This window comes from Lemur catta, chromosome 8, assembly GCF_020740605.2.
Source record: "Lemur catta isolate mLemCat1 chromosome 8, mLemCat1.pri, whole genome shotgun sequence".
In the NCBI taxonomy this organism is placed as follows: domain Eukaryota; kingdom Metazoa; phylum Chordata; class Mammalia; order Primates; family Lemuridae; genus Lemur; species Lemur catta.
Window position 1 is genome coordinate 64,194,226 of NC_059135.1, and position 20,192 is coordinate 64,214,417.

At 35.6% G+C, this 20,192-nt stretch overlaps 1 protein-coding gene across 2 annotated transcripts in view; it reads left to right on the forward strand.

Annotated features, from left to right (window-relative positions):
* LOC123643627 (CD302 antigen) overlaps window positions 1-20,192 on the forward strand; it is a 125,507-nt gene that overhangs the window by 43,165 nt on the left and 62,150 nt on the right. For both annotated transcript variants that reach the window (XM_045559230.1, XM_045559232.1), the window contains exons 14-23: window positions 416-497; window positions 3,790-3,858; window positions 6,931-7,045; window positions 10,167-10,202; window positions 10,559-10,734; window positions 11,783-11,850; window positions 12,126-12,205; window positions 14,938-15,077; window positions 16,582-16,687; window positions 16,903-17,063. In XM_045559230.1, coding sequence (XP_045415186.1) covers window positions 416-497; window positions 3,790-3,858; window positions 6,931-7,045; window positions 10,167-10,202; window positions 10,559-10,734; window positions 11,783-11,850; window positions 12,126-12,205; window positions 14,938-15,077; window positions 16,582-16,687; window positions 16,903-17,063 — 1,033 coding nt within the window. The remainder of the gene's footprint in view (window positions 1-415; window positions 498-3,789; window positions 3,859-6,930; window positions 7,046-10,166; window positions 10,203-10,558; window positions 10,735-11,782; window positions 11,851-12,125; window positions 12,206-14,937; window positions 15,078-16,581; window positions 16,688-16,902; window positions 17,064-20,192) is intronic.

The following is a 20,192-nucleotide window of genomic DNA, read 5'->3' on the forward strand; positions in this document are numbered from 1 at the left end:
TACTAAAAATAGAAAGAAATGATTTGGACAGCTAAAAAATATATATAGAAAAAATTAGCTGGGCATGGTGGCGCACGCCTGTGGTCCCAGCTACTCGGGAGGCTGAGGCAGTAGGATTGCTTGAGCCCAGGAGTTGGAGGTTGCTGTGAGCTAGGCTGATGCCACGACACTCTAGCCCGGGCAACAGAGCGGACTCTGTCTCAAAAAAAAAAAAGTATAGTGCTTTTTCAATAGATACTCCATATTAAGGGTTTAGTTTCATTTCAAAAGTCTTTATAAAAGTCGTCTTTTATTTTCACTTAGTGACAAGATCTTCTGAATAAACTTACATCTCTGAAGCACTTTAGACATGTCAATGCTAAATATTTTTGCCAAATATTGTCCTAAAATTTTTTAACACTTTCTTTTTACATAGTGGCCAGCGTTGGCTGTGGATTGGTCTGAATAAAAGGAGCCCAGACTTACAAGGATCCTGGCAATGGAGCGATCATACACCAGTAAGTTAAAACTTTCTTGTTTGGGGTAACATGGAAGAAGTTTTTGTTTCACTAAAAAGTTGACTGTTAAATAATACATCCACACCTAAAATTTGTATGGAACCACAAAAAAACCCTGAACAGCCAAAGCAATCGAGCAAAAAGAACAAAGCTGGAGGCATAATACTACCTGACTTCAAAATATACTACAAAGCTATAATAACCAAAGCATCATACTACCAGCATAAAAAAGACACATACACCAATGGAACAGAATAGAGAGCCCAGAAATAAATTCATATATTTACAGCCAACTTATTTTCAACAAAAGTGCCAAGAACATACAATGCTCAGAAAACTGGATACCCACATACAAAAGTATGAAATTAATCCCTTATCTCATACCATATACAAAAATCAATGCAAAATGGCTTAAAGACTTAAATGTAAGACCTGACACTACAAAACTACTAGAAGAAAACATAGGGGGAAAGCTCCATGACATTGGTCTGAGCAATGATTTTTTGTATATGACCCCAATAGCACAGGCAACAAAAACAAAAATAGACAAATGGGATCACATCAAACTAAAAAGCTTCTGCACAGCAAAGGAAATATCAACAATGAAGAGACAGCCTACAGAATGGGAGAACATATTTGCAACTCTTCATCTGATATCCAAAATACAGTCATGTGTTGCTTAACGATGGGGATACATTCTGAAAAATGTGTTGTTAGGCAATTTTATCATAGTGCAAACATAGTGTACTAACACAAACCTAGATGGTATGGCCTTCTACAAACCTACGCTACACACCTAAGCTATATGTTCCTCCTCAGCTACAAACCTGGACAGTATCCAGGGGTGGGGAAATTGCAGCCTTCTGATTTCAAGATTATTCTTTTTTTAAGCACCAAAGGAGGCAAGAAAAGCTTCATCTTTCTCTGCTGCACCCCTTTTAATAAACGAATTTGTTCTGTAAAATTTGGATTCAGTCAAAAGGCTGTACTTAAAGACCTAGAAGACCACAAGTGGCCTTAAGACCACAGGTTCCTCACCCCTGTGTAGTATTAGTGTTATATCTTATGGGACCACCGTCACATATGTGGATCCATCATTGACTAAAACATCATTACGTGGCACCTAACTGTATATGAAGAACTCAACTCAATAGCAAGAAAGCAACCCAGTTTAAAAATGGGCAAAGGGCAGGGTATGGTAGCTCATGCCTGTCATCCCAGCAACTTGGGAGGCTGAGGCAGGAGGATCATTGGAGGCCATGGGTTTGAGACTAGCCTGGGCAACATAGTAAGACCCTATCTTTAAAAAAAAATTTTTTTTAAATTAGCGGGGCATAGTGGTACATGCCTATAGTCCCAGCTACTTGGTGGCTGAGGTGGGAGGATTGCTTGAGCCCAGAGTTCAAGGCTGCAGTGAGCTATGATCATGCCACTTGCATTCCAGCCTGGGTGACAGAATGAGATCCTGTCTCAAAAAAAAAAAAACAAGAGCAAAGGACCTGAATAGACATTCTTGAAAGAAGATATAGAAATGGCCAACAGGTATATGAAAAATGCTCAACATCACTATTCTTCAGGGAAATGTAAATTAAAACTACATTAAGATATCACCTCCCAGCTGTTTAAATGACTGTTACTGAAAAGACAAAAGATAAGTTGGTGAGGAGGTGAAGAAAAGGGAACTTTTGTGCAATGTTAATGGGAATGTAAATTACTGAAGCCATTATGGAAAACAGTGTGGAGATTCCTCAAAAAATTAAAAACAGAAGTAACCACATGATCCAGCAATCCTACTATTAGGTATATATTCAAAGAAAATGAAATTAATATATTGAAGAGATATCTGCACTTCCATGTTTATTGCAGCACCATTCACCATAGCTGAGATATGGAATCAACCTAAGTGTCCATCAACATATGAATGGATAAAGATAATGCAGTATATATACACAACAGAATACTCTTCAGCTATAAAAAGGAAGGAAATTCTTCCATTTGGAATAACATGCATGGACCTTGAGAACATTATGTTAAGTGAAATAAAGTAGGCACAGAAAGACCAATACTGCATAATCTCATTCATATGTGGAGTCTAAAAAAGTTGATCTCATAGAACTATAGAGTAGAATGGTAATTTCCAGGGACTGAAGAAATTGGGGTTGGGAAGTTGGAGAGAAGTTGGTCAAAGGATACAAAATTTCAACCAGATAGGAGGAATAAGTTCAAGAGATCTGTTGTACAGCATGGTGACTAGAATTAATATTTTATATTCTTGAAAAATGCTAAGAGAATGGATGTTAAGTGTTTTCACCACAAAAATGATAACTATGCGAGTAATGCATATGTTATTAACTATATTTAGTCATTTCACCATGTATATGTACTTTATAACATCATGTTATATAGGATAAATACATATAATTTTATCTGTCAATTTATAAAAATAAAATAATAAAATCCATGCAGCCATTAAAATTATGTAGCTATATCTTTATTGAAATGGAAGTAGATTCACATATAGAAAGTAGGGAAAAAACAAATTACTAATCTTATTTTTATTTTAAAAAAACTCATGTACAGTCTATATATAGTCCAAAAATATTAAAATATACAGTGATCATCTTTTGGTAGTAAAACTGATTTTTTTCAAAGCTCTTCTGTTATACTGTTTTTTATTTCCTTTTTTTTATAATGAGAAGCTTTTTTATTATCTAAAAATATGAGTTATATTTTTAAAAAGTATCTTTATTGGGAGACATAATTTGTTTGGGAGAAATTTGAACATCCTTAATATTATTTCAAAGGTTTACATAATCCTTAAAAGAGGTCTTATGTAATATTTATAAGAGCAAAATTATTCTCAGATAGTCAGTATTTTTTTCTACATTGCCATTGTATCAATTCATTTTGTATTCTTCGCAAATATAAAACACTTTAAGTTTTATTTTCAAATTGTAACATATCTGAGATTAATCAAATAGTCAGCATTTCAACACATCCCCCCCAAAAAAAGTCTTTTGCAAGCTCTTGATTCTCTATGACTCCAGTGGTGAATTTAATATACCATTAACCTCCACTTCTGAAAGCATGGCTTCCTTTGGAAACTTATGACATTATGTTATTTTATAAGGCCTCTCATGATTTAGAACCCTAATATTAAAAAAAGAGATAGAGAAGTTTTCTTTCTGTGGCATATGAACACATTTGAATTCTTAAAGCTGCCTAAATTACATCTAAATTGCAAATATTTATACATTGGTCTTAAATTCTCAAGCCTCTCTTGTCTTTTCAGGTGTCTACTATTCTCATGGCAGATGAGTTCCAGCAGGATTATGACATCAGAGACTGTGCTGCTGTCAAGGTCAATGCAATGCTGGAAAATCTGCATATTTAAAAACTAAATTCAGCATCTTGGGCAATGAGGCAACAGACTCACGGAGCACCTTTTGTGTGTGTAGGGTGATGTTAGATGTGATGGGAGATAAGTACACCCATGGCCTGACCCTCAGCAGACTAACTTACATTTAATTGGAGAAGATAAAATTCATATTCAAGAAAGACAGCCCTCATTACTATGCACAATAATAAGCTCCAAATGAGTGGGCTGATGAGGACTAATCAAACTCAGAAAGTGATCCCTGTGGACATTTTCCAGAAAGAGGTGGTACTTAAATTGGGTCTTTATGGATGGGTAGTTTGTACAGGTGGGATAGGGGGCAATGGTATGAGAAGGTGGCATGAAGTAAGATGGGAGTAGAAGAAAGCAGGTAAGACAGCAAGGAGAACAGAATGCAGATCAAGAAGCTTTAATTTGTTCTGTCATTGAAAATACTGGGAAATTAGACTGATGCCAGGTGAAGGAATTTGTACATGTTTTGATAGGCAAGAGGGCATTTTGAAAAATTTCTGAGTAGGGAAGGTGATGTGAACCAAGGGAAGTAGAAGGAAGATTCATCTTGAGACAGACTCAAAGAAGCAACAGATGGTGTTGAAAGACAAAAAAGACCAGTTAGGCATCTTCCTTTGCAGAATTCATTCATTTGTCTGTTTCATAAGCAGTATGTCCAAGGGGTTCGTAAGGCACTGGAGGTTATAACAGTGACGAGGTACAAAACATAGTCATTGTCTTCACAGAATTTACAGTCTCATAGGAAGCAAAGACAAGTAAATAAGCAATTACAACACCATTGGGTAAGAACTATGACAGGCAAAATGCAAGTTTTATGCAAGAACAAGGGTATTATGAGAATAATGATGATTATGATGGAAGCAGCTAACATTTATTGACTCCTTCATGAGCCAGCCACTGTGCTAGACGTATCACATATATTATTTCAGTTAATACTTAAGTGAGCTTGTAAGGTAGGTACTGTTATCATATTCATCTTACAGAGAAAGCAATTTGAGCATTGAGTAACTTACCCAAGTTTACATGGTTAAAGAACTGAAATTTAAACCCACAAGTGTCTGGGTTCAGTATGCATAACCATTATGCTATATGCCTAGGCATTTATAGAAATAGAAGGGGCACTGGTTTATAAGGAAAATGGTATCTTTTAGTTTAGATATTTTTAATCCAAGCTAACTGTAAGATGTGTCCTATGCTAAAGTGAAATCAAAATACTGGAGTTGAAGGAGGAAATGTATATTTTTTTTAAAAAAAGCAAAGGGCTAAGAAGTGGGTTTGCAGGAACTTCCAACATATAAAGTGAAAGATGAGGAAGGAGGAGACAACTACTAATAGATAATATCTTTGCTTGGTGGCCCAAGAAACAAATCAGTCTTTCCACAAAGACTTAAGAAAGTGGTTGACCAGAAATGTTACAAGGAGATTGAGACAAGTAAGAACCGAGAAAGCCACTGGAAAGCCCTATTTGCAAAGTAACTCTTCTAATGACAAACTATATGGTATCGTGCCATTTTAATGGAATTCCCAATTTAACACATGAAAAGGTAAAAACTTCAGAGAAGCTGATGAAGTTTTCAGGAATGTCGCTAACACTGGTACAATAAACCGTGTTCTGGGTAAACAGAGTTCCCAACTATGGAAAAATTTGAAAATCTACCAAAAAATAATTAAAAGCGATACTGATGCAGCCTGCATCAGGAAGAGCCCAGCCAGTGTTTGGTGTGGAGACTCTGACCTCACCTGCTGCAGTAGCCCCCAGACCCCTGGCCTGAAAATAGTCTGAACAGTGAAAGATGCCCCTCCTAAGTCACGCCTTCCCTTTCCCTTCTCTACTGCTTGCTGGTTGGAATTGTCATGACCCATCTTGGACCACGTGGAGAAGGGCAAAATCCTAGAAATGGCAGAGTAACACCAAAGGAGCATGGGCCTCTGAGGCCAGACTTCTATGTCACTTTCTGATCTACTTTGATCATAGCCTGGTGCTTGGATACCACTAAAATAAAAATTATTTTCTAGTTTGGTATTTCCCAAATTTTAAAAGTACAAGATTCTACAATTTCATGTCAATGAAAACAGGTCGGGGGGGGGGGGCTGGGGAGAAAATAATTTGCATTTTCAATGTAAACATGACCTTACAATATATTTCCTTTTTTTTTTTTTTTTTGAGACAGAGTCTTGCTCCGCTGCCCAGGCTAGAGTGCCATGGCATCAGCCTAGTTCACAGCAACCTCAAACTCCTGGGCTTAAGCAATCCCTTTGCCTCAGCCTCCCGAGTAGCTGGGATTACAGGCATGCACCACCATGCCCAGCTAATTTTTTCTATATATTCTATATATTTTTTTAGCTGTCCATATAATTTCTTTCTATTTTTAGTAGAGATGGGATCTCGCTCTTGCTCAGGCTGATCTCGAACTCCTGACCTCGAGCGATCCTCCCGTCTAGGCCTCCCAGAGTACTAGGATTACAGGAGTAAGTCACCGCGCCTGGCCACGATATATTTTCTTTATCAGCCCCTTTGAAGGCTCTTGCTCAGGGTGTTACTGTTTAAACATTCCATTTATTCCTGTGTTAATTTATTAAACAAATGCTTTAGGGGCTAGAACTAAAATAGAGATCAAAACCATAGAGCTGGCCTGTCGCTCTATGTGGCTCACACCTGTAATCCCAGCACTTTGGGAGGCCAAGCCAGGAGGATTGCTTGAGCCCAGGAGTTCAAGATCAGCCTGAGAAATATAGCGAGACACTGTCTCTACAAAAAATAGAAAAATTATCCAGGTATGGTGGTATGCACCTATAGTCCCAGCTACTCAGGAGGCTAAGGCAGGAGGATCACTTAAGCCCAGGAGTTTGAGGGTGCAGTGAGATATAATGATGCCTCTGCACTCTAGTCCAGGCAACAGAGCAAGACCCTGTCTCAAATAAAAAAATGAAAATAATAAAAAAAAAGCCATTGAGCTTACAGTATAGTATTTCGTAAGGGCTGCATCAATTTCAAAATATTCTGCAATCCTTTTCCTCCTTTAGGTCATTCGTAGGCCCTGGCACAGAGGCTGGTATTTCTATGATGACAGAGAAATTATTTATTTCAGGCCTTTTGCTTGCGATACAAAACTTGAATGGGTGTGCCAGATTCCAAAAGGTAAGTGATAAATGTCCCTTTACACAACCATCTCACGTTAACATTGTGAATGCTAAGCTAAAAGTACCTAAAGGACCAGATTGGTCTATAATTTTAATTTCTAAAAGCCTATGAAGATGCAATTAATATATTAAGCATCCCCCTACCTGACTTCCACTCCTAGTAGAAGGCTAACTTACTGAAATTTGGTGATACCTTATTCTTTGATCATGGAAGAATTTGTATAGAAGATAAAATTTAAGGCTCACTTAGGGATATATGATTTTGGAATGAAAAATTATTTTAAGTAAAAGGAGAAAAGTAGTAAAGAGAATCACTTCAATCTTTAAAATTTTTTTAAATTTTAATTATTATGGGTACACGATAGTTATATATCTTTATAGGGTACATGTGATGTTTTGATGCAGGCATATGATGTGAATTAATTAAATCAGGGTAATTGGGGGTATCCATTACCTCAGGCATTTATCATTTCTTTGTGTTAGAAACATTCCAATTCTACTCTTTAGGTTATTCTAAAGTATAGCCTAACATTGTTGATTATAGTCACTTTGTTGTGCTATCATTGTTCATTCTATCTAACTAACTATATTTTTACACCCATTAACCATGCCCACTTTATTCCCCCCACTGCCTGCAATCTTTCCCAGCCTCTGGTAGCCATCATACAACTCTCTGTCTCCATGAAATCAATTGTTTTAATATTTAGCTCCCACATATGAGTGAGAACATGTGAGATTTCTCTTTCTGTCCTTGGCTTATTTCACTTAACATAATGTTCTCCAGTTCCATCCATGTTGCTTCAAAGAAATGGTAGGATTTCATTCTTTTTATAGCTGAATAATATTCCATTGTGTATATATACCACAATTTCTTTATCCATTCATCCATTGGTGGAGACTTAGATTGGTTCTAAATCTTGGCTATTGTGGACAGTGCTGCATTAAACATGGGAGTATAGATATCTTTCCAATATACTGATTTCCTTTCTTTTACATATATACCCAGCAGTGGGATTGCTGGGTCATATGGTAGTTCTATTTGACTTCTCCATAGTGGTTGCACTAATTTACATTCCCACTAACAGTGTACAAGGGTTTCCCTTTCTCCACATCCTCTCCAGCATTCATTATTGCCTATCTTTTTGATAAAAGCCATTTTAACTGGGATGAGATATCTTATTGTAATTTTGATTTGCATTTCTCTGATGACTAATGATGTTGAGCATTTTTTTCATATACCTGTTGACCATTTGTATGTCTTCTTTTGAGAAACATCTATTCAGATATTTTGCCCATTTTTAAAATCAATTATTTGATTTTTTCCTATTGAGTTGTTAGAGCTCCCTACATATACTAATTATTAATCCCTTGTCAGATGACTGTTTTGAATATATTTTCTCCCATTTGGTGGGTTGTCTCTTCCCTTTGTTGACTGTTTCCTTTGCTGTGCAGAAGCTTTTTAGCTTGATATGATCCCATTTGTCCAATTTTGCTTTGGTTGCCTGTGTTTTGGGGGCATTACTCAAGAAGTCCTTGCCCAGACTAATGTCCTGAAGCATTTCTCCAAAGCTTTCCTCTTCTGTAGCCCAAACCACCATGCCTCTTCTCTCTTACCTTTTTTTTTTTCTCTCTTACCTTTTTATTATCTAGTTCTAATTAGTCCCCTCTTCTCTAAAAGGGATATTTTTCTTTTTTTTTTCTTTTTTGTTTTTTAAAAGGAATATTTTGACAATCTACAAATTTTAAGCAGCCATAACTGCTATGGATATATGTACTTTTTAAATATTCTTTTTTTAATTGAGAAAATTGTATCAAAAATCAGGCTCATAAAATATCTTTAGGAAAATAACCTAAAATGCCACTACCCAAACATAGCTATTTTATTGTATTCCTTAATACCTTATACACACTTACATATTTGTAATCTTGCATAAAAAACACCTTGCATCTGTTTTTCTCACTGATTCAAAGATATTTAAGTTAGACACAGCTTTTCCAACATACAAATGATCAGAAATCTTTGACAAGATTACAGATAAGAAACTATGTACATTTTTAATTTATTTGCAGCATTACTGATGGAAATTATCCAATACAAAGAGAACTAGATCAGCGAGACCAAAGATGCTGGATATGTAGCCAGTCCTCTGAGTAGGGTCTTCTGATGCCTTAGGCCCTAATGTCACAGCAAAATTAAGAACAGCTATTTTACTCTATAATTTCTAAGATTAAGAAAATTTTGTCTTTGACTTGAGATGAGTGTGATCTGTGACCAGAATGAAAAGGGAGAGGAAAGCAAGTAGGATCCTGTGAGGAACTGCTCTGTATCTGGCACAGGGGTGATCTCACCTGATCATCACACTCCCTTCATGAGTTAAATAATAGAGTCTAGTTTTTATACAGTAGAAAATTGAGGCTCAGGGAGTTAAGCAACTCATCCAAAGTACCACGACAGCAAAGTGCATGAGAGCATTTGACACTGACCCACCCACTTTAAAGCCCGTTAATTCTGTGTGGCATACTATATTCCCTCCATTTCTATCTTAGAGTCCTGAGTGGTTTTTATTATTTTCTTCCCATTTTGTCTCACCTTCACAAAAGGCTTAGTACTGGATCATTGTACATTATATCCAAGAGCATCTTGGAAGACAATAAACTCTACCAACCTAGGTTTACAGAACAGTTACTTAAATTCCATTAGAAGGAGAAGTGGTTCTTAAATAACCTCATTCTGCAATGATGATTATCTTGATGCATATTCCTTAGTGCTTCTATGTAACATACACAATATCATCATTTACTTATTTTTACTTTCTAATTCTTAGCTATATTTTGTCTATCTAGTCTTCCTTTGTGACTTCCATGATATAAGGTAAAAGATTCCTCGTAATTATTAATTAATATTTAACAGATCTGCCTTTTTGATTGCCCCTAAATTAGCTTTAGCACAGGCCACACAAAATTTTTCAAGTGATCCTAACTTGAAATGGTTTGGCTACAAATGGATGAACCTCAGCAATACTGCGAGTTCTTTTGAGCTACATTAAAGGCCCTATTTATATAGTATTGCCCTGATCTGTAATTGAATACTAAAGCCACTTGCTTTCTTCTTTGTACAGGCCGTACTCTAAAAACACCAGACTGGTACAATCCAGGTGAGTTAAGAAAACTTAAATTTAGCCAAAGCAGCTTTTACCTTTTCAATAGTGCATTTAGTTAATTATTTAAGTGCCAGCTTCTCTATATAAAATTTCTCCAGGTGAGGGAGGTGAGTGGTTGCTGTGGGATGAGATAATGAGGCTAGACTTTTCCTTCCCTGTGAGAACAAGAGTGGCAGAGTCACTGGCTCAGGAATCCTTAGTCCCTTGCAGTCGCACTGCCCCAGTGAGAGAGAGCCAGTAATCTGGACAGATTACTAATTTATAAATAGTTTTAAACATTAACCCATGCTTAGAGGATACAGTTTGGTTTGCACAGTCATAACTCTGATCTTCTTCTTCTTCTCCTTTAGAGCGTGCTGGAATTCATGGGCCTCCTGTTGTAATTGAAGGAAGTGAATATTGGTTTGTTGCTGATCCACACTTAAACTACCAAGAAGCCGTCCTGTACTGTGCTAGCAATCACAGCTTTCTTGCTACTATAACATCTTTTGCAGGACTAAAAGCCATCAGAAACAAAATAGCAAATGTAATTTAAAAGAATGTATTTTAAATATATTTTTATACTTATTCCATTATTTTTATACTTATTTGTACTTATCTTACTTATTTTTATACTTATTTCATTAAAAAATATTTCAAAAATTTTGCCCAAATCTAAAAAAGTTAAATGTTCCTGTAACGTAAGATGTGTCTTACAAGTTACCTAATTCTTTGTTTCATGTTAGAAAAGTTATATAGAATTGCTTAATGTTTTAAATTATAGAAAATTAATAATAAATGCTAATTTATAAGATGAGCATCAGTAGATAATATTAAATATAAATGATCCTAGTTCCCTCTCACTTTTTTAGCTAAAAGTTAACTTTATAGGCCGGGCGCGGTGGCTCACGCCTGTAATCCTAGCACTCTGGGAGGCCAAGGCGGGTGGATCGCTCGAGGTCAGGAGTTCGAGACCAGCCTGAGCGAGACCCCGTCTCTACTAAAAATAGAAATAAATTATCTGGACAACTAAAAATATATATAGAAAAAATTAGCCAGGCATGGTGGCGCATGCCTGTAGTCCCAGCTACTTGGGAGGCTGAGGCAGTAGGATCGCTTAAGCCCAGGAGTTTGAGGTTGCTGTGAGCTAGGCTGACGCCACGGCCCTCACTCTAGCCTGGGCAACAGAGACTCTGTCTCAAAAAAAAAAAAAAGTTAACTTTATAGTTAACTTGTATTTCTGTTTCTAATAATAGCTACAAAATAGCTTTGGGGAAGAGAAATAATTTCTATATTTTTAAATTTATAATGAATTGCTATAGGACACTGTATTACCCCTCAATGTATTAGTCCAATTAATGTATGCTCATAATTACCATGACCATATTTTCTGTACCTAAAAATAGGTCCTGTAATATAGAGTTTTCAAATTACTCTTTTGATGAAAGGTCCTGGTTTGTGTAATTTTGACACCAAAGTAATGGAATGTCTGGAAATTTTAGTGGATTTTAGTTATAGTAAGATAAGGTATTTAAGTCAAAACTCTCCTAGGAAACACAGGACATATAATAATGGATATTTGGTTTGTTTTTCAGATATCTGTTGATGAACAGAAGTGGTGGGTGAGAGCTCATAGGCCGCCAATAGATCATGATTTTATACAGTATGTGACATCTTTGATTCTGCCTATCACTTAAAAGAAGCAGTCCCAGAGTCCCTTTTACTGAATGGATTACTATTTATAAGTAGTTTTGAACATTAATTCATAAACTTCCTAGATTAGAGAAACCAAGTCCTTTTGCATGTTAACATTGAGAAAAAAGCAGTATAAAATAATAGCATTAGCATTAAATTTGGAATTAAAATAACTTGTAAAAAAAAAACAGAATGGAACATCTAATTACATTATGAGTTGTCAAATCTCTCATTTCATTTCAGCCCACGGTATCTGTGGCGCCACTTTCACTTCACATTTGGAGAGGAATGCTTGTACACGTCTGCCAAGACGTGGCTTATGGGTAAAGTTAATTCCAAATCCTTTCATGTTGATTATGTAATATGTGAATTTAAGGTTTAATTTCTAGCTTAATCTTGTTTTCCTTTTGATTATATGTTGGGTAGCTTTATCTTATTCTCATTTATTGTAAAGAGTGATAGCTCAAATTCTAAATGCAAGTAAAAGTGCTTTTCATTGTGAATATTTTAACTTCCTTTATCTTAATGCAGTTACTTAGAAATAAATTTACCACTTTCATAATTGATAAGCATATAGACAAATTTGTAAAGATAAACAGGCAGGAGTTCTAAAATATTGTTTAGGTCCCTTTCTCCTTTATTAGACTTCTCCTTCAACTCTCTTCCTACTTCCTCCTGCCATAACTCTTGGATAGTGTGGTAGTTATACAAAATGTGTGCTTTTTTTAAAAAAATAATTAAGTTGTAATTATTATGAATACATAATAGTTGTATATATTTATAGGGTACATGTGATGTTTTGATACAGTTATACAATGTGTATTAATCAAATCAGGGTAATCGGTGTGTCCATCACCGCAAGCATTTATCATGTCTTGGTGTTAAGAATATTCTAATTCCACTCTTTTAGCTATTTTAAAGTATACCATAACTTATTGTTGACTATAGTCACTTTGTTATGCTATCAAATATCATTCATTCTAACTATTCAGCTATATTTTTGCACCCACTAACCATCCCCACTTTATCCCTCCCCACTACCCTTTCCAGCTTCTGGTAACCATCATTCTACTCTCTTGTCTCCACGAGATCATTTGTTTTAATATTTAGCTCCCACATTTAAGTGAGAACATGTGAGATTTGTCTTTCTGTGCTTGGCTTATTTCACTTAACATAATCACCACTTCCATCTATGTTGTTGCAAATAGCAGGATTATATTCTTTTTGTGGTTATATAATATTCCATTGCGTATATATACCACAATTTCTTTATCCATTCATCCATTGCTGAACACTTAGGTCTTGGCTATTGTGGATAGTGCTGCATTAAACATGGAAGTGCAGATATCTTTGCAATATACTAATTTCCTTTCTTTTCCATATATACCCAGCAGTGGGATTGCTGGGTCATATGACCCAGTTCTATTTGACTTCTTGATAGTGGTTGCACTAATTTACATTCCCACTAAAAGTGTACAAGGGTTCCCCTTTCTCCACATGCTCTCCAGCATTCATTATTGCCAATCTTTTTGATAAAAGCCATTTTAACTGGGAGGAGATATCTCAGTGTAGTTTTTATTTGCATTTTTCTGATGACTAATGATCTTGAGCATTTTTTCAGACACCTGTTGGCCATTTGTATGTCTTCTTTTGAGAAATGTCTATTCAGATCTTTTGCCCATTTTTTAAATCAGATTATTTGATTTTTTTCCTCCTGAGTTGGAGCTCCCTGTACATTCTAATTATTAATCCCTTGTCAGAGAGGTAGTTTGCAAATATTTTCTCCCATACTGTGGGTTGTCTCTGCGCTTTGTTGATTGTTTCCTTTGCTGTGTAGAAGCTTTTTAGCTGGATATGATCCCATTTGTCTAATTTTGCTTTGGTTACCTGTGCTTTGTGGGTATTAGTCAAGAAGTCCTTGCCCAGACCAATGTCCTGAAGCACTTCCCCAATGTTTTCTTTTAGTAGTTTCATGGTTTCAGGTCTGTAATTCATTTTGATTTGATTTTTGTATATGGTGAGAGATAAGGGTCTGGTTTCATTCTTTTGCATATAGACACCAGTTTTCCCAGCAGCATTTGTTGAAGAGACTGTCCTTTCCCCACTGTATGTTCTTGGCACCTTTGTTGAAAATAAGTTCACTGTAGATGTGTGGCTTTATTTCTGGGTTCTCTATTCTGTTCCTTTGGTCTATGTGTTTATTTTTAATGCCAATACCAAACTGTTTGGGTTACAACAGCTCTATAGCACAATTTGCAGTCAGGTAATGTGATTTCTCCAGTTTTGTTCTTTTTGCTTAAGATGGCTTTGACTACTCTGGGTCTCTTGTAGTTGCATATAAATTTTAGTATTATTTTTTCTGTTTCTGTGAAGAATATCATTGGTATTTTGATGGTAATTACATTGAATCTGTAGATTACTTTGGGTGGTATGGACATTTTAACAATATTGATTATTCCAATCCATGAGCATGGAATATATTTCCATTTTTTTGTGTGTCCTCTTCAATTTCTTTCATTTTTACAGTTTTACAGTTTTCATTTTAGAAATCTTTTACTTATTTGGTTAATCCTAGGTATTTTATTTTATTTGTAGCTATTGCAAATGGCATTACTTTCTTGGTTTTTCTTTCAGATTGTTTACATTGGCATGTAGAAATGCTACTGAAATTTGTATGTTGATCTTGTATTCTGCAATTTTACTGAATTTGTTTACTAGTTCTAATAGGTTTTGTGTGTGTGTGTGTGTGTGTGTGTGTGTGTAGTCTTTAGGTTTCTCTAGATATAAGATCATATCGTCCGCAAACAAGAATAATTTGACTTCTTCCTTTCCAATTTGGATGCCAAATGTATGCTTTTTTATAGGCAATATTGGTATGCTATATCCTACTGATAAGAGCAATAACAGAAGACAGAAATGGCTAGAGAAGAAAGGGAATATATTTTAACCATTGGGGAAAGATTGATTTAAAGAGCCTTTCTTTACTACTGGCTTGTTTTTAAAGTGTGCTGACTGAAAACTTCTCATCATAGTAATCCTGCTTTTCATTTCTCAGACTTAGGTAAATCAGCTGACTGTAGTGCCAAGTTGCCCTTCATCTGTGAAAAATATAATGTGTCATCATTAGAGAAATATAGCCCAGATTCTGCAGCTAAAGTACAATGTTCTGGAAATTGGATTCCTTTTCAGAATAAGGTAAAAGGAGAATTGCTACATCGTGTAAACGATGATTGTTTTCATGTTGGTTGTATGGCCTATGGCAGAATGACAACCTACTGGACAGTTTCACTAAGATAGCCTCAGTGTATTTCAATATCCTGCCTGATCCTCTATTTTTCCAGAAACCAGGAGTGATATTAAGAGTTAATTCTCAGGTTAGTATACTTACAGGTCTTTTAAGATGAAGTATTTCATTCTGTTGCTGCTAACACTTAAATTGCTGAAGTTGATGTGTCAGTGGATGGTAATACATTGAATAGTCAGAACTGTCTCTATGGCATGTAGGAAACTCACTTAAATTTCTGGCTGATGTTTTCTTTTCCCCTCCTTAAGGAGAGCAGCCAAGCAACATCTGCTAACCAAATTAATCTAACATTTAGCAAACTATTTTTCAGGAACTACAGATATGCTATAAAATATTAATCATTGACCTTGCCTCCAAATGGGGGTTTTATGATTAAGTAAGTTTGGGAAATGCTGCCTTTGTATCTGCCTCTTTGAGATGCATAATACATAGTGCAATATGTATTTGTTAGAAAATGCATTTGGCAGCTAAAAAGAGATTGCTACAGTATGTTAAAACTTTTATTCTCTCACATTAAAGAAGTTTGAAGGTAAGCAGACCTGTGTGGAAGCTACATGAAGTCTTCAAAATCAGGCTCCTTTTGTTTCTGCTCTGCCATCCTTACTATAAGGCTTCCAAGCTCAAGTTCAGGATATTCTCTCTAGGGTCTTTTCTAGAAGCCACCCGGTGAGTTTGCCTATATGTCATTGACCACTCCAGTCCGTAAAAAGTCTGAAAAAAATCTTTTTGTAGGATGTTTCAAAAAACACAATTTGGGACATACTGCTCTACACTAAAGTGATCATAACGTCAAAAAGAGAAAGGAAGAGATGTGCCTGACAGGTGAAAGCATTTGTAGTAAAGTTAGGGGTGCATTTTGACTTTTAAAATTAGGACAATCTCTTTAATTCCCCCAAGGTACTGGAACTATGTTAATTTGCATAGTTGATGTCAATTGGAATTAAAATATCGTGCCAAGAGAAAGAAAGATGATTTCTTTTAAAATGTGTTTCTTGATATAAGGAGATGATGATTAAGATCACAGATTTTGAAATCAGGTGGAACAGAATCTAAGTGCTGACTTTACTACTGTGTGACTATTTCACTTATGGGTCAAGTTACTTAACATCCCTGTGCCTCAGTTTCCCCATTTGTTGTGAGAATTAAATGGGCTAATACTACACAAACTGCTTAGCACATAGTTAGCACTCAATAAATGGGAGATCTTTAAAAACTACTTAACAGTTTGAAGACCACTTTTCAGTTATTTAAATTGAGAATCCTATGGTACTACTTTGTAATTATCCCATCTCACAGAGCAAACATTAACAGCCCTCTAAAATATGAGGCATTTACTTCCTATGTAAGCTTTCTCATGTCTAGAATCTTATGCTTCATATGTGTCTTTGTTTGCAGTGTTTCCTAAAGATCAAATCCATGTCTCTCACATTTTCTCAAGCGAGCGAGACCTGCCACTCCTATGGTGGCACCCTTCCTTCAGTGTTGAGCCAGAGGGAACAAGGTACTGGAATTGTTTGGGAAACATGTTTTATTTTTATCTGGGGGCCAAGTTAGTTTGGGGAGGCTGTGGAGAGTCAACACATAAAAAATATTATTTAACTACTTTCTACAGAGCAGGTAAAAGACCATCTTGATAATTAATTAAGCGTTGACATCTTAGTATAACTTTAATTTGAATAAGTCAAATGTTTTTTTAAAAAAATCTCTTTCTAACAGATTTTATTACATCCTTGCTTCCGGGTATGGAAGCTACTTTATGGATTGGTTTGCGCTGGACTGCCTATGAAACCATAAGCAAATGGACGGATGACAAAGAGCTGACATACAGTAACTTTCACCCATTATTGGTTGGTCGGAGGCTGAGAATACCAGCAAATGTAAGTTTTTGGCATCAGTAATCAGTGTAGCTGTGTGAAATACCTGAGTCTTCCATAAATTACTGGATTAAGAACAAAGGTCTATTGTATGATTCCATTTATGTACAGAATAGGCAAATCTAAAGTAAAAAGTAGAGGCTAAGGAGGATGGAAGGATTGAGAGTATTGGCTACAGGAGATGCGGCTTCTTTTTGGGGTGGTGAAAATGTTCCAAGATTGATTAGAGTGATGATTGTGCCACTCTGTGACTATACTAAAAACTACTGAATGTATACTCCGAATGAGCAAATTGTCTCCTGTGTGACTTATAGCTCAATAAAGCTGTTACAAGAAGAACAACAACAGGCAGTTCCCCAGGCTTCAGGTAGATGCCCTAGTTTTTCATGGTACCATCAGATTCCGTAGTACCTGTTTCACAGCCATGCAAAGCCATCAAATAGTGAGCTACAAACAGAAGTGAATACAGATGTTTTACTTCACATTTTAGGACTTTGAGATCTCAGCCTCAGTCTCCTGAGGCAAAAAGAATAAAATTGACAGTTGGTTATCATTTTCCCAAAGAGCTACATGTAAAGAAGCCATAGAGGGGAAGAGGGCATAACATTGACGGTGGTTCTGCTGACACCATGATATTGCTTCCCGCTGCTCTGTCCTCACGGCTTTCCAGGTGCCAATCACCTTTTGCACAAGGGGCAAAAATTGATAAATTAACATAAAAGTCAAATTCTAGGAATATGTCTTAGACAATCATCAATTGATGTTCCTGACACAATGTTACTTTGCTCAAGGTTGATGTTGGTGGCAAAGGAAACTCTGAAGCATGTGTAACTATCTACGAAGTAACTATCAAAATAATACTTGGTTATTACAGAAAATGTAGAAGTTATAGAAGAGTAAGCACAACAAAGAAAAATATCAACCCTAACCTTATGCTTAGGACCATGGCTTTTAAACTTCTAACCATAACCCATATAACCCATAGTAGGAAATACATTTAAATCACCATCAAGTATATAGATTTACTAATAGATATAATATTGAACTGAAACTAAAGTTTCAGGAAATAATACTCACTCCTAGAAATTGTGCACACTGATATTTTTATTCTATTCTATTTCTTTCCATTCTGTTTTCCTTTCTTATCCTATCTTTTCCTATCCAGTCTAATCCTATCCTATTCCATTATATTTCATTATCACAAATTCCAGCCAAGAGCCACTGTATTGATTCCATGACTTATAAATGAGTCTCAAACCATATCTGAGCCTTGATATAGGGAATTACAATGAGTATTTCAGCATCTTTTCTTCTAGACCTTTTCTATACATTGTTTTCTTAACGTAGGTAAGATCATAGTACACATGCTATTGTACTCTATTTTTCTCACTTGGTATTATGTCGTAAGTGGTTTCTTCTGCCATTAAAATATCTACTTGATAAGCATTTTAATGGTTGTACAGGATTCCTTGATAAATATACCATCTTTTACCTAGGTAAATATATTTCCTACTATGTTGGTGGCAGACATACTGGGTGGTTTCCAGTTCTACATAATCACAAATAGTGCTGCAATGAACAATACTGAGTCGTTGTGCATAATCTTTGCCTACATTTCATGTTATCTCACAATAGATTTTAGAGATCATTCCTTTCTTTTGTACAAAATTTTTTTTTCTCAAGACAGGGTCTTGTTCTATTGCCTGGGCTAGAGTGCAGTGGTGCTATCATAGCTCACTACAGCCTCAAACTCCTGGGCTCAAGCAGTCCTCCCAGTTCAGCCTCCTGGGTAGCTAGGACTACAGGTGCATGCTACCATGCCTGGCTAATTTTTTAACAAAATTTTTTTAGAAATGGGGGTCTTGCTATGTTGCCCAGGCTGGTCTTGAACTTGTGGCCTTGAGCGATCTTCCTGCCTCAGCCTCCCAAAGTCCTGAATTACAGGTGTGAGCTTCCACACCCAGTCTAACATTTTTATTAATTAATTTTTTGTTTATAATTGACACATAATAATTACATATTTGTGAGGCATAGTGTGATATTTCAATGCATGTATACATTATATAATGATCAGGATAATTACCATATTCATCACTTGAAACATTTAATGTTTCTTTGTAGTGACAGCATTCAAAATCTTCTCTTTTAGCTATCTTGAAATATACACTACATTGTCCTTTGCAGAGATCATGCCGTAATAATAAAGGGATTTGGTACAGTAGTTAAGGGCCCAAGCTCTAGAGTCAGATTCCCTGTGGTTGAATTCCAATTCAACCATTTACTATGCCTTTGGAAATTTACTTTTCTTAAGCCTCAGTTCTTACCTGTAAGCTGTGATATTGTTGTACTACCTCATAGGGTCAATGTGAGGATTACATAAGATAATTCATTAAACACTTTAAGCGTAGTGACTAACACATAGTAAAAAAAAAAATAGCCATTATTATTTTTTAATTTCCTCCAAAGTTACTGGTACATTTTAGTGTTTCTACTCTTCCTTATGACAGTTATGCTAAGTAATATTTTTCAAGGAAGTTGTCTATTTCATTTAGATTTTAAAATGTATTATAATAAAGTTGTACATGGTATTTTCAAAATCTTCATTATTGCATTTTTACTTTGTCTTGTTGAGATTTTTACAAAAACAGGTGCATGTTACCAGTTTTCTCCGCTCTCTTCTCCACCCTTTACTCCTATTGCTTGACCTGTATTGATGAATACTTTCTTTTGCAGTTTTGTATCTTGTTTTTCTTAGAGTTCTGTTTTTGTTCATTTTTAATTTCCTATGTTGAATTTAGTTCATTTATTTTTTTTTAAAAAAAGAGAATACATTTAACAATACGTGTTTGCCTCCATATAAAGTTTTACTCATGTCTTTTTTTGATATTTCTCAGTTTATTCTTTCCTGTAATTATTTTATTTCAGTTTTGGTTTACTATTTATTGAATAGCTTGGGTTTTTAAAAAATCTGTAGCTCCTGAGATAAGCTTACTTTTCTTGTTTTTCTAAGTGTGATATATTTCAAACATACAGAAAAGTATAAGGACAATATACTTTGAATAAATTTTCATGTCTAATATTATTGATTTGTGGTCAGAGAATGCAATCTAGACAATTTTGTTTTAATATGTG